Consider the following 15,113-nt stretch of genomic DNA (forward strand, 5'->3'; position numbering starts at 1 on the left):
GTGGAGAGTTAACCAACTGTTTAATCTTCTCAGCTGATCAGTTTTTATGCATTTAAGTGCAACACGGTATAGTTAAGCCTCTTTTTTTAAGGAACTTGTCAGAAATACATTTTCACTTAATTGACTAAATATTAATGATCTTTATTGTTTTATTATAGATTACAACCGCTTAATTGCCTGTGAATGTAATACTTATGTGAAAGAACAGAGTAGGAAGTGATCAGATAGAAGAGCCCTGTAGCCACTATGTAAATTCAGGGAAGGCTTTTTATTGCTTGCTTGCTTAAGATAACTCAGCAATAGCAAAATGTCAAGGTAATGCTTATTCCAGTTGTATTTTCAGTGTTTCTCCATAGACGGCTCGACAGTTATTTAAAAAAATATCACAGGAAATATTTCAGATGGTGCAAGTATCTGGAAAAGATAATTATACAAACTGTATTGGCATTAATTCAGTATAGAAACTTGTCTGAGTAACGGCTGATGTACTGCGACCGACTTGCAGACTGTGTGCAGCACATAATCACTTCTAAATGTGTGAAACCAATATGGATGAGTGTGAGAGGCCTGTAATAAAATCTGTAGTGCACTCAAGACCAAAACCTTTTATATGGTGAAATGCACAATGCCATGGGGGACAGGCCATGGTCAGTAAGCTGATGAGGGCTGTTCACTTGCTAATTGCCTATCTGTACTGCCTATGATCTGGTTTCACAGTTAACCGTTGTCTTCGCCCTCCCTTTGCATTGTGTGCACAGATGTTTCCGAGCGAGGTGCAGGTGTAAAGAAGCGCTTCTCGCACTCCAGCAGGAAGGAGCAGCCTAACTGCTGCAGCTCTGTTACACACAGTTGTACACAGACTCATTTCTGCTGCTTAAATCTTGGAGTTTGTCCTCAGCATGTGCAGCTGCTTTGAATTCCCCAGGAGTCTGGTTGTGCATCAGAGACCATGGTGTTTTGATCATACACATGACTATAAAGCAACCTTGGGCTTTTTTGTGTTTGACTCTCGGTTTAGTGGTCGAGCTTGTCTGTATTTGAACAAGCAGCCAGGCTGTTTGTTGCATGTTGTATCATATAGCGAGCCTTTACAGGATTCATGCTTAAACTGATGTTTTTTTTCTGCTTGTGGGTGGAAATATTCATGGTGTCTTGATCTCCTAACTTCTTGTTGTGATCCAACTCGGCCCCAGCTGACACAACACAATGCCTCCCTGTCCCAGCTAACACCATAACGCTAACGCCACTGCTTGACCACAACCGCTGGTAATCACTTGCTCTGGCTCAGCGCCTTTGCACTTGAATTAGGACGTCCCTTGAACTGTAATGGCTTAATTGGTTGAATATACAAACAGACAGCTTGCCAACTCGGCCAGAACGAAATGAAACTAAATGGTGGGAAGATGAACAGTCTGTGTTGTCGAAGATTACTTAAAATGATGTGCCCCTAAGGCATTGTGTGTATGTGTATTTTTTTATGGTAGTTAGCACGTGTGCATGTGTTTAGGTAGACATGGGTAGTCAGTCAGCGCTTGGGTGATAAGCTGCAGTGCCAGCCAGCAGCAGAGCGTAATGTTCCTGTTTTAACACTTAATAACCCCACCAGTGATTTACTGCCTATGAGGCTTTTTCCTGTGTGTTTTGTTCTCTTTATAAAAGCCAGACAGTGTTTATAGAAACCCCCCCCCCCCCCCCCCCCACACACACACACACACACACAGTACTCTCCAATAATGAGGATTAAGCTGGTGAGACCACATTTACCAGCATTAGTTTTTTCCTGTGAGTGTTTCCAACATGTCTTTCATGATCGCAGCTGAAACATTAAGTACAAGATCTTTTACAGAAACAGTCGAATGTCCCACTTTGTTTGCGGCTGTTTCTCGTTTGCGTCTGTAGCGAAATGTTTTCTCCCTCACAGTCTCGACAGCATGGGGTGTTGTCAGGATAGTTAGGGGGTGAAAACCCCCATAAAAGAGGATTAATACTTACTCTTAACACTCTGCTCACCACATGTTTCCTCAGAGGTGCTGAGTGGGTCCCAAAGCAGCGACTCTGCACACTAACAGTTTCTCCCCCCCCCCCTCTCTCTCTCCTGTCTTGCAGGCTGACTTGACAGGGATCAAATGGAAGAGGTTTGTGTGGCAGGGTCCCACCTCTGCACCAATCCTCTTCCCGGTGACGGAGGAGGACCCCATCCTATGCAGCTTCAGTCGCTGCCTGAAGGCTGATATACTAAGCGTGTGGAGGAGATGCCAGCAGCAGGGTCGGAGGGAGCTTTGGCTCTTCTGGTGGGGTGACGACCCAAACTTTGCTGATCTCATCCACAATGAGCTTGCAGGTGGGAACTCTTTTGCATACACAGAAGTGCCATTAATTAGAATAAATAAGCAATGCATGTTACATTTACTGTTTAGGTGCATTGCATTTCTGCAGCTTCCTCTCTCTATGAAGGTCGGAGTCAGTTATAGGATAATAGCCAGATTAGTACCAGAGTTCAGAGGAGCAGGGCTGTTTGATAAAGAGATGCCCCTCACACTTTAAGAGCAGTTCATTTACACTACTGCAGAAAGATGAACAGATAGTGTGGCAAGTTGTTTGGTTTTTTTCTTTTAGATGATGATTGAGTACAAGTGGAATGTTCTTTTATTTTGTCAGAGAAATGACTCAAGTCAAAAAGCCATTGTAGGAATATGAAATTCTACTTCTGCTGCCTCTGTCAGACTGAACCAAGGTTGCATAGCTAAATGAGTAATGGCTGTAAAAGATAGCAGAAAGTGTCGAGGACTCGCAGCTTGTGTAACAGAAGCACTTGAACATGCATCCCCCTATCAAGAAACGTTATTGGTTGTACAATGAAAAATGATACAGATGTCACCGCTTGATTGCCAGGTAGGCACAGGGGAGGTACGCTGAAAGTGCGAGCCTCAAGCAAGTGTCGCTATCTGTGTAATCCAACACCTCCGTAGTGCCCCCACCCTTTGCCCTTCTCTGACTGATAACCCAGCCAGCCAGCCAGACTGGTAGTGCCAACATCTGCAGGGCTAACTCCCTCTCCCTGGAGACACTGGGCATCATGCTGTATTATTATTACTTGTGTGTTTAAAACAGGGTTAACATGTCTGAGTGGTCCTAGGCTGCGGCTAAGGAATCAGCAGCTTGCCTTTTGGCTCGAACAAGCAAGTTGGAAGTCACATGTCACCGTTTTGCACAGGGTTAACAAAAAAGGAAGAAGGTATAAGAAGCAGAGCAGGGGCAGCCATGCAGAAATGAGGCACATGCACCCCCACCCCTGACCCTGCTCTGCTTCTTATTTAACTTTTTTTTAGTAATAGTACAATTACTGGTGGAAGATGGGAAAAGGCCATCTTTATGCATGCTCTCTGCCATGTAGATTGCAGTTTGGAGTCTGAGCTAAATACAGCCTGCCTGTGACCCCCCCCCCCCCCCCCCCCTTATTATGGGACATTGTGCCTGAAGTAGCCTCAAAATGGGAGCTGAAGGCTGCAATGGGCAGCACATTTAACTCTTAACAGGTCCTGGTAGTAACCCAAAGTGTTTGGCTCAGGTCTTCTGATGTAGGCTGCTGGGGTCACTGCTGTGTTCTGGCTTTGGGCAGATTAAACATATTTAGTGTTTCAGGAGATGGATATTAGGTAATCAGATATTGTCTAGAAAACCTGGACTGGTATTTTTCCTTCCAGGTATTTTAACACCAAAAGGATGAATCATGTTTTTGCAGTAGTCTCGGCAGCTCGTCTTTGAGGTGTGGTGTTATTTGAATTTTTAATTAACCTCCATTGTGCCTTTTCCTCTTGGGACTAATCTTGACACGGACAGTCAGAGGCTTTTTGCACCGTCCTTGTCTTTGGGTCTTTTCGTGGGGCTGTGACAGCTCTGTACCATTAATGCCAGTGCTGAGCGTGTGAGCGCTCGCAGCAGTATTCTCCTGAACAACAACTGTTGCCACTCAGACAAAAGCACCTCATTGCCACTGGTATAAGTGGAAACCAGAGGCTAATTCCGTTTGAAGTCGGAAATCGGAATCTCCGAGTTTTCGGTCAGAATTTACAACAGGAACACCCGATCAAGTCGTACTTCCTAACGGGAAAGTCAGAGAAGCCGCATGAACCCTGACTTAAGAGTCCAAGATGGCAGCAGTGCATGTAAACATTAGTGAAATTGTAAAATCTGTAGCATTACTGCCGTTTATGTCTGACTGGTTAATTAAGACACACAGAGCACTAACCAGCCTCTCTCCATCAACGTGCTGCAGGAGTGTTGTACTGCCAGCATGAATGGCTTCACCCTTCTGAGGAGCAATGTCAGTTTTCCTCGCTTTCCCGACTTTTACTATGGGAATGCACTTAAACTGAGAATGATGTCACTTCGAGGCAAATGGATTGCTTCAAATGAAACACTTTGTCAGACGTTTTCTTTGGGGTTGCAAATTCAACAAGTCAACCCCAAATTTCTAAAGCCACATCTTTCCAAACTGTTGCAGCATCTTGTTGCAGCGTTTTATAACCCACCTGTATATCTCTGCGTTCCTGTACTGACGTATCATAAAGAACCGACGGGATTGTACGCTCCCGTCTTCAGCCCAGCGCACGGTTACATAAATTGCTGCGCAGGAAAACTTCTCAGTTCCCAGATTAGAGGTTTTATTCATTTCAGCTCGCAACAGAAAGTCAATTGAATGTTAATAAAGTAGAAAGTGATCATCCTGAACACCAGGACACCAGCTCGAGCTGAGTGTGGGTCTCTGGGCGGGTGTCCCAGAGGAAGCAGGGTGCTGAATGAACACTTGCTTGTGTTTATGGACTCTTCGGGGTACCCTCCCTGTTGAGGTGTGAATTGACAGATAACTCCAACCTGTGCATCCAACCGGAATGTCACAACTGTTGTCGCCTTTTAAGCGCCTCAAACTCTCTGTTGTCGTTCTCTTTTCTTTGGTTCCTGGCATCTTGGGAATTTGAAAAAGCTTTATTTTCTTTTTGTTTTTTTTCCCAGCCTCTATTTTTTTTTTGTCTTTAGTGCAATGTTGGCGGTAAACATGAAAATCCGCTCTTGTCCTTTCATTTCAGCAGCTGAAATGGCGCTTGCTCATTCCCCCACACCCTCCTTTCCACCCTCATTAGATTAGCAGCCTGTGAAAGTCTTTTAATTTTGAGCAAGTGCCATTTCTGTATACCAGTGTGCCAGTAATCCCTTCTCTCCAGGGAGATGAGGGGAGAAGGAGCGAGCCAGAGAGATGGGAGTAGTGAAGGGCGGAAAACTTAAGGGATCTTTTAACGTCAGACTCTTAATCACCATTGAAGGAATGTAAGGGGAACAAACCACCAAGCCCCTTTTCCACACTGTTGGACAACCCGCGTTGCTTGCACTTACACAACGAGAAAACTAATTCTAATCTTCCCCTGGCCATGCACAGAAATTATTCCCAACAAGTGAATGCCATTGCTGAATTAAACGCCCCCCCCCCCCCCCCCCCCCCCCCCCCCGCCCCAACTGGGTTAGTATAGGCATGTATTCTTATGCAAATGCTGTGCTCTCTTCATCGTCGTCTCCCCCTCAAAAGCTGGTGGAGTCTCCTGACCAGGGGCAACCAGAGCGAAAGATAAATGCCTGCCTTTTCCTCCTCTCAAAGACCCACTGATCTTTCTTCTTTTTCCTGTTTTGCATAGAAATTAGGGAGTGGATGTCTGTCTGTGAGGGTAATTGCTCCATTGCACATTTGTCCTCAGTCTCCACTAGCTCGCTCAGGTCCTTTTTCTCTGCAAACTAAGTCCCGCCGAGGCTTCTGCTGCCAGCAGCCTGACACCACGTTTCTCTGGGGTGATTCCAAGTTCAGTGTTCCCCCAGCTGAACGTGACCGTAGAGTTGGTGGAGCTGCACTCACATATCAGATTTTTACATTTTTACATTTCCATGTTACGTTTAAGCTGAAAAAAATAGACACAAATTCTGAAGATTTTTTTTTTAAAGAATAACTGAATAGTTCAGTTTAACTTCAGTGTTGCTGTATTATAATAGCTAATGTCTGCCTCTGAGTCGACAGATTTCAAATTGAAATGATCTGTTTCTGCTGTCCAGAACGGATTATCAGCGGCTCCTCTCTGCTTCGGTCATTGGTGGCCCCACATCTATTCATTACTGGGTGCTGGGTTAGATCCTTGAAGAGAGGAGAGACGATGGGGGCGGGGAGGTTGCGTTTACAATGCCCACCTCCTCCGTCAGTTTGATGATGAACACACTGAGACGTGTTCAGCGATGGAGGGAAGAAAAGTGCAATTTAGCAGCACTCTGTGGGCTTGTTTTTGCACTGATCATCTAACAGTTGTTTAGCTTTTTTTGCTGTTACGCTGTAATGTGTTTGTAGCTTTGCCAAACTTTTGGAGAATTTTCTTTTGTTGTTGTCGTCTGATGACTTTTGTCTGTGTTTGAATCAAGGATGAAATCAAAACAAGCCTGCTTTGCACCTCAGGGCAGAATCTCCAGTTCCAAAGGGCATATTTCAGTAGTCGGTGAGGGTCTGTTAGCTGAAAGTTTCACTTTCTCACAGGTCGGCCTAACCCCACCCCCCCCCGTGAAGATCTCTCGACTGCGTATTTATTGAACTGCCCTCAGATCTGTGACAGGTGCTCTGTTTGAAGCACGTCCTGCAGAATACAGATGCATGTTGACAATATTCACAAAATTCAAATATTAAGTGTTTGAATTACTGTATTTCCCAGACTACAAAGCGCACCTGAATATTAGCCGCACAAGCTAAAATCAGGGGAAAATCCTGTTTTGTACATACATTAGCCGCACCTGACCAAAAGCCGCAGGTGGTTCAATGTTGACTTATCATATGTAAGAGTAGAGCTGGGCGATATGAGATTTTTTCATATCACGATATGTTTTTTTCATTTCAGGCGATAACGATATCTATCACGATATAAGCCAAATAACTATATTTGTAAGATTTAAATGTGCCGTTGCTCACAAGTAAAATGTGAAATAATCAGCAGCTTGTTTTTATTTAAATATTTATTTCCCATAATAAGTTCAACAGGGTAGATGTACTTAAGGAACATGAGACTTTTTCAGATAAATAAAGGCAAATATTGCAAACTACACAAAAGGCAGCCGCTAAAGCGTTTAAGTTTCAAAATAGAACAAACGAAACAGACTAAATTGTCAATTCCACTTAGAAACAAAATATTAATTCTAAAAATAAATCTTAGTTTGTTTTACAGAAGAACAGACAAAACTGACTAACTTTTGTCAATATCAAATAAACTGAGAACTAAAAGGAAATTCTCAATCTCTCCTTGTTGTATAGCTGAGCTTTTCAAACAGTTTTAACAGTTACTTTAGTCTGACAAAAGCCGAATGACGAATCAGCGCTTCCAGTCAGAGACTGAGGCTACGTCCACACGTACACGGGTATTTTTGAAAACGGAGAGTTTCCGTTTCCGTTTTAAAAAATAATCCCGTCCACACATAAAGGCAGAAATGAAGGAAAACGCTGCTATGAACATGCCAAAGCAGCAGGTGGCGCTAGATTCCTAACCGTGCCGAAATGCTGGCCAATCAGAAGTCTAGAAGCCTCGGTGGGAAAAAGTAAACAAAGCTGGGGCATAGAAGCAGAACCGAGTCGTATGTGTGGAGGGACAGTAACTGTGTGTATATGTAAGCATTTAAACACTGCAGAGAGTAGAATTAACAGTATTGTAGAAATTCATTTCACCGAAACAATAACGTGGCGCACAGTGTGACGCATGCACCAGTTTATTGTATTTCCAGACTTGCTTTCGGCACAATTTACAGTGCACGCTACTCTGTTTTTAGTCAGACTTGAAATAGCCGAAATACCTTCACCCTACGGAACTTCTATGGCTCTTCCGTTCGACAATCTCTCCGGCATTGGAACCATCATCTGTTTTCTCTTCGGTCACGCTCGGTTGATTTTTCTAGTCGGCACACTCATTTCCTCCATTACGCGCTGGCTGCTTCCCAAACAAACACACGTGCGGCTTGGCACTTGTGCTGTACGTAACAAGTCACGCGACGTGACGCTGCGGCTGTGATTGGTTCGGCTCTGCGCTACTTAATTTGGATTGGCTGTTCTTTTTATTTTTTATTTTATTTTAAGAGGACAAGAGCGGCGAGGTCTATCGCGATAGCTTAATTTCTCTATCGAGTAAAAGTTATATCGCGATACATATCGTTATCGTTCTATCGCCCAGCTCTATGTAAGAGAATATGCACAAAGCGAATTGTCAGGAAACAGATGGCTGTTTGGAGACACACCCCTTTTATTAATATTTTGAAAAACAAGTTATGGGTACATATTTGCACAACTTTTTAGGTATATGTACAAGTAGCGGTAATTACAAGTACGAAACATGTACTGTGCTTCATAAATGAGTAACAAATGTAGTACATAACAATAACCTGCAGCAAACCAGAAAAATAGATTCAGACTACCTTTCAGGCTCAGGTTCAGCGACACGGCTTTAACAAGAAGAAAAGTCAGTCATTCACCACCATCTTTCTCTTCTTCCTGCGCACTGAAACCACCAAAGTCCTCTTCTCCAGTGTCGGATACAAACAGGCTCAGGATGGCTTCATCATCCACTCTCAGCTTCTCTTCTTCGTCACTTTCAAAACCAAACAAATCCTCGTTGTCAGAGTCGAACACCCTCAGAAGGGCCGTGGCGGTGTCCTCCTCTCCATCATGCAGCAGTCCAGCCCTTCGAAATCCGTTGGTGATCGTGGATGTTTTCACACTTTTCCACGCTGTCAGAATCCACCGGTGGAGTTGAGCATAACTTGCTTTTCGCAAGTTTATCGCCGCTCGTCATCCACGCCTCCCGCTGAACGCTACTTTGAAGTTTGTTTTTCGAGCTGCTTGTACGGCACTATGTTGCCTGGCGGATGGACATGTGACCAACATACCACTCTTGAACCCCGATACTGTGTGTCTGATCACATGCCCTTCCGCCAGGCAACATAGTGCCGTACAACAGCGGCACAAACAAAACAAATCGTCTTACGATATGACAAAAATCACGGACAATCCAGAGAAAAGCCGCACCTGACTAAAAGCCGCAGGGTTCAAAGCTCGTGCAAAACGTAGCGGCTTATAGCCCGACAATTACGGTACACTCCCTCATTATTTAAGTACCATTGATTCTTTAAACTCCCCATTGCGAGTTTAAAGGTTGCCTCTGCTGTTAATTTTTTGTAAGCCATTAATTAGGGTCATTTTTTTTTTTTACATTTTTTACAAAGGTAAATGTGGGATGTTTCATACATGACATATCACCATAAGACTTTGTAATCTAAAGTGATTTTCTTTGAGATTAAATTACAAATGAGTCCAAACAGATGCTGTTGGTTACTGACTTGTGATTGGTTTAAAGCAGGGCTTACCCTTTTGAAATTGCTCTGTGAGCTGATTTATTCTGTGTGTAGCATGCTGATGCGTTGCATGTGGTAGCCTATAAGTGACTTTTTGCAATCTGAATTAGACAGATGTGTTTATAAAAGCAACGCTTTTATTAGATTGAGTAAATTTCCGTTACATTAAGCTCAGTCCCTCATCATTTTTTCCTTGCGGTTGCCTGGTTTGAAAGACGTGGTTGAGACTTGCGTCGGTCTAGGATCATATGCGTACATAGCAGTCATAGTCCTGGCACAAAAATGACAAGCCATCCGTTATGTGAACGTCTGACTCTGTGGACTAAGATTCTCACTTGGATAGTGACAGAGGTGATGACACGCAACACGACTTGTGATGCAGATTCAGTCCCACGATGATGTAAGGCCAATTGTAAATGCTGTAGCCCAGTGGATGTCCCAGGCAAGGATTCAGAAAGGAGAAACGCCACTCACTCTTTTAGAATTTCCAAAAATTATTGAGGCGGACAGCCCGTGAAAGTCAGACTGAATTTTGAAATCTCCAAGCTTTAGCTGTAAACATGAACAAAGAGTCCACGAAGCTTTGAAGTGGAGCGTGGTTGGTGTACAATTTAGAAAGGAAACATTGTTTCTTTTTCCTTTTTTTGGGTTGTGTGATTGAAAGTTAATGTCCTACAGATACTTTAAAAGTTGCATTTTGTATCTAATGATGCTATAAAGGATGTTTAATGGAAATACTTCTTGATTGCTACCAAACACTTCTGCCCACACATGCGGTAGATTTGTTGAGCTATACGCTGGGGATGTATAGTGGAGATTATTAGTTACACTTGGTTAACCCTAATTTGGGCTTTTTGGTCCCCTCTTCCTTTAAAGGTGGTTCTACACTCGAGTGTGTAATGCAGAGATTGATGAATAGATAAACCCAGAGCAGGTCTTATGGAGAAAAAAGTGGAAGAGGCCGACGGCTTTTTGTGCTTGGGGATCAATTTTCCAGGGCTAATCTCCTGCCTGTGAACCACCCTCCGCTTTCCTCTTTTCCTCCTGCTCCATCTCCCTCGGCCGCTCTCTCTGATGGATCTCCTTTGGCTGGCACGGCACAGGGACTCGGCCATGCATGCAGCTCTGGCCCATGGGTGCACTCTTCCCTCTCTTCTCTCTCAATCCCTCTTTTCCCTCTCTGTTCAAGAAATATTCATTAATTAGTAATGGAGACTTTACAGAGCACTGCTGGTTCTCTCTTTCCTTGCAGATAAGGATGAATAGAGGGAGAAAGTGGAAAGAGAGGAGAGAACCTTTTGGCCAGACTTGGTTAGAATACCCCTGAGCACAGTTGATCACAAGCCATTAATCTTGCTGTTTAATGACTGATTGCTGCCCTAATTGCTTATATACACAGTTGAACATATGTGTGGGTGGGAGAGGGGCCTGTAACATATATAAATACCTTTGAGATTGTCTAATGTGCAGCACATTTTGGTGCTTTTTGGTTTACCGCTACTTCACCGGTTACTCTCGTTGCATCATAGTAAGGAGAAAAATGGGCCAGGCCTCACTCTTTTTAAAAAAAAAAAATTTTTCACCCTGCAGTTATAATTGGTAGGTTAAATAGAAGCGCGCTCTCTGTAGGGACAGAGGATGAACTTAAAACTTTTCACTATGTTTAAATTGTATCAGTCACATGAGACTGATCTCAGTCAAGTCAGGTGCAGTTTAACAGCAAAGAATGTGAAATGTTCATATTTAACCTTTAAAGCTGGCCGAACGTTTGCTTCAACTCACAATGCCCTTCTCTGTTTTTGTAAACACAGAGGACACGCCTCATCATCTGTGATGGCCGAGTTTCTGCTTGTCATTAATTTATGTTTCCTCTGCAACAGTTAAAGCTCTTTCCAAAAGCCTTGACAGTCTCTGGCAGGTTACACTGAGCTGAACTAACATTTTTAGTGCTTTTTATATCTGAGCGACTCGATATAAATGGATTGCTAGCATAGCAACATTAAGACAAAACAACAAAACAGACTTTTAATCTCCTACGTCAGCCTAAGAGCGATGGAGAATCTTCAAGTGTGTAGATGTTAATGGGCCTCGGACAGTTTGGCTCGTGGGGCAGAAAACTTTGCACCGAGCGGTTCGGCCCTTGTGTTCCAGCTTTTTTCAGTCAGCTTGTGTTTCTTTTCTATAGAAGTAGATGTGAGTTTGCCTGATACTGATGAGCTGCTGTGCTTCTGCCTAAGAGCTTTTATAAAGGTCAACTCATCTGGGTCTGCTGCACAGGAGGCAGAGACATGAAAGTGTCCTAACCATCAGCTGAGCCCATAAATCTTTGTCTAAATGAGGCCACTCATCTTTCACCCCCATGTGCTGACCACCGCCCACCACGCACCACATGTGCGCTCGTTGATCTGCCAGAAAGCTGGAATTTTGGACAAGTGCACATTTATCATGGTTTGGGAAATATTTCGAATATTTTTATTTATTTTCAGAGTCATTTCCAGTCAAAGATGCCAAACATTTTTCAGATGGGAGGATTTGATACTTTGTGTCCTCTAAAGTGAAGCTGATGTGTTTGAGACTATTGGGCTGACGTGAAAACGAGCAAATCGGTTAAATAAATGTAAAGGAATATTTTTATAAATAGTGATTTGTCAGTTAAGTGAGAAAATATTATTGCTTGTTCCATCTGGTGTTTGCTGGAACAGCTCAGTGTGTTCTGCAGCTCGTCACCTTGACTGTGACCTTTGCACGCTGTGAAGTGGATGGATGTTAAGTTACTTCAAGTGTTGGAAGTTTAGTTTCCTTCCTTCCTTTTTTTGTTTTTAAATGTGATTGTGTCTTTTGGTTTAGAGAGGCGGACTGGTAGATTTTGAGCAGAAAGTTATTGTGTCTGTCTGTCTGAAGTGTATTGCAGCGGGCATTGCATGATGAGCACGAGGTCGTTAAAAACACTTGAAGCAAACCAGATGTCTGTTTAAGAGCTACTTGGCGCTGGAGGGAAGGGACAGGCGACGGGGAGGAGGACGAACGGGGCAAATGTGGGTCTTGGCAGAGAAAAGCAAATGGGATAACCATGGCGGTCTTTACAGAGGAGGCCTGAAATGGGACTGGAGGTTTAAGCACTTACTTTGATGTTTTCACGATTTTTCGTCTTTTGAACATTATCGGTCTCAATGATCTGTCTCTCGAATCCTTGATTTCGGCCTAAATCCTATTTTGTTTTTCCCCCTCAAGTCCTTTCTTTTAATCTGCCATCAGTGCCTCAGTTAGTCGGCTTTCTTTTCTTGCTGACTTTTTGCCCTCTCGCCTGTAATACCTCTTTAGGATGGCCTAAAGACCAGATGCTAAATCGCTGAAAGCAGGCTTGTGTTAAGAAAAGGTCCTTCTTGTCTGTTTATGTCCACATTTTCTAGAAAGTTAATGGCTTTATGTTGTTGTTAAAATATTTTTAATCCACTGTTAGCGTTAATTTTTAATGGGGAAATTGTTTTCCTGCCCATTTCCTGCCTTTGCCGTACTTTTCAGTGTTCCTGATCTTATCCCCGAAGATATGTGTGCACCTGATGAATTAGTTTGTTTCTCTGAAAATCGTTGGGAACATAACCCCTTTACTTGGCAGCTAGCCTGAGGGTGTTTTTCTTTTGCTCGGCTGTAATGATTTAAAGGCTAGCCGGAGCTGAAGTTGACTGGATTTGATAGTGTTGGTAATATTTTCTTTCTGAATTGGGCGTCTTTTACATGGCAGGCAGATGTTGCATCCTTGCTTTTCTGGAGTTGAGTAAGCTACAAGCTCTCAGCATCTTAAACCTGCCAAGATGGCATAGAGCCTGTCTCATTCAAAAAAGGAAGCCAGTGTAATTTCCCATGTGAATAACCTTGCAATCATTTTAATTTAAAATGTCGTTACCTGAACTCGCATTAGAACAGCAAGCCAAGAGTGGGCTTAATAATTCAATAAAATTTTGATTAACTTGCTTCTGGGCTGACTCGTACCGCTCTGGCACACGGCGAGCTGACGTGAAGGTGGGTAGGTCACACTCGGTGTTTGTTTCGACTGCGCTCACGCAGAGACGGCACACTCGGGGAGATGTTTGCTGCAGACTTGACTGAAAGGAGCTTAAGTGCTATAAGATGTGAGCAGTGGCTGTTAATGAGATTAGGTCGGCATTCAGGCCAACACTGAATGTGAATCACAAAGCAGCTCTGATATGGGCCCGATCGTGCATTTCTTCATCCAGCGCGGCTAGATGGAGTGTAATGGGTGTCTTGTTTTATTTCAGTTGGACATGCAGACCAATTAAATACAGTCCTGTGCTTTTACGAGTAGTACAGCATCAGGTGAACACTGTAGCTAGGACATTAGGGCATTGTACTTTCCCAATACAGTGGGCAAAAATGATGTCTCACCACTGGACAACGAAGCTCTCTGATTCTCTTATCAGATTTCATTTGTAGCAGCTGTGTAAGTTCCTTCATAGAGAATAACAAGGGCAGCGCTTTTCAAATTCTTTTGCTGCCTCCAGGTCTCCACAAAGCTCTAATAGGTGAAAAAAACCCACACCTGACTTTTTGTACCCGAAGCTGTGGCATTACGCTGACACGTTGCTGTTGTATCGTAATCAGCCTACGGTGATGTCATTATCTCTTAAGGAATTTCCTCTCGTTTGTTTTCATTCCTGAGACGTCTCTTTCTTAAAAAGCTTTCCGCGATAAACATTACGCCCCATCAGCAGAGTGTTTACAGCTGCACACGTGTATCGCGTGGAATCGGCGATTACTTTTCAGGAAGAGTTTGTGAGAAGGAGACTTATTGGCAGGTGAAAGCAGCGCAGGCATCATCTTATTATTATAGGTGGTTTGAAGTAATAATTCATGTCACTGAGATGTGTAGTAAATTTGTCAGGTCTGAAAGCAAATGGTGCTCGAAGTAAAAAGTGGAAGGGAAAGAATCAGTGCATGAAAGGACGAGGAGTCGAGAGGAGGAGGGGGATTCAGGTGCCAAATCATCATAAGGCTGATTCAGCGTTTGCATGCAGGAGCGTTTCTGCCATGCAAAGGAATGTTTTAATTTTAATAACAGTAAGAAAGTAGATGGGCGTATAAATATACTGGACCGATAGTGTTCACGTGTGCAACATTCTGAGCAAGACGATATTTAGTAAAGTCACTTTGCAGCATGCGTGTAACATTTAAGTTTTACTCTTTGCCTGAGACCAACTTGGGTTCCTACCTGCTGCTGTTTATGGGCGCACTGAGCGAGTGAAAAGGGAGTTGTTGGAGTCTGGAGATCCCTGCTCACCAAGAAACGGCATCACACACAAACTGTTTTATTTAAGGGGGAACTGGTGGACGTAATGGTCACAGACAGTGAATAGCAACGTGAATACAGCAAACATCTGCAGTGAAGTCTCGGTTTTTCCCCAGTGACCTGAAAGCAAAACCGGAGTACTGTTGAACTGTGAATTGTGCTCTTCCACTCCTGAACCCGGGTACTAAACACAAAACATCTGAAACCTCCACCACCTGAAAGCAGGCAGCGGCAGCAGGTTTCCACTTAACCGCTCCCTCTCTCAGTGATCGCACTCTTGTTTGCATGTACACGGCCTGTTTGCCATCTTTCTGACTGTTTTGCATTCCAGGAAATGTTTAATTTCTGTAGCAGAAGTGTCTCTGCGTCCAGACTGTGACAAATATCATGTTAC

General features: G+C 43.5%; 1 protein-coding gene across 1 annotated transcript in view; it reads left to right on the forward strand.

Annotated features, from left to right (window-relative positions):
* med13a (mediator complex subunit 13a) overlaps positions 1 to 15,113 on the forward strand; it is a 71,538-nt gene that overhangs the window by 4,955 nt on the left and 51,470 nt on the right. Inside the window, exon 2 of the mRNA XM_080866413.1 lies at positions 2,107 to 2,341. Within this exon, the coding sequence (XP_080722539.1) occupies positions 2,107 to 2,341 (235 nt within the window). The remainder of the gene's footprint in view (positions 1 to 2,106; positions 2,342 to 15,113) is intronic.

The sequence above is a fragment of the Rhamphochromis sp. 'chilingali' genome (assembly GCF_963969265.1).
Source record: "Rhamphochromis sp. 'chilingali' genome assembly, chromosome: 19".
In the NCBI taxonomy this organism is placed as follows: Eukaryota; Metazoa; Chordata; class Actinopteri; order Cichliformes; family Cichlidae; genus Rhamphochromis; species Rhamphochromis sp. 'chilingali'.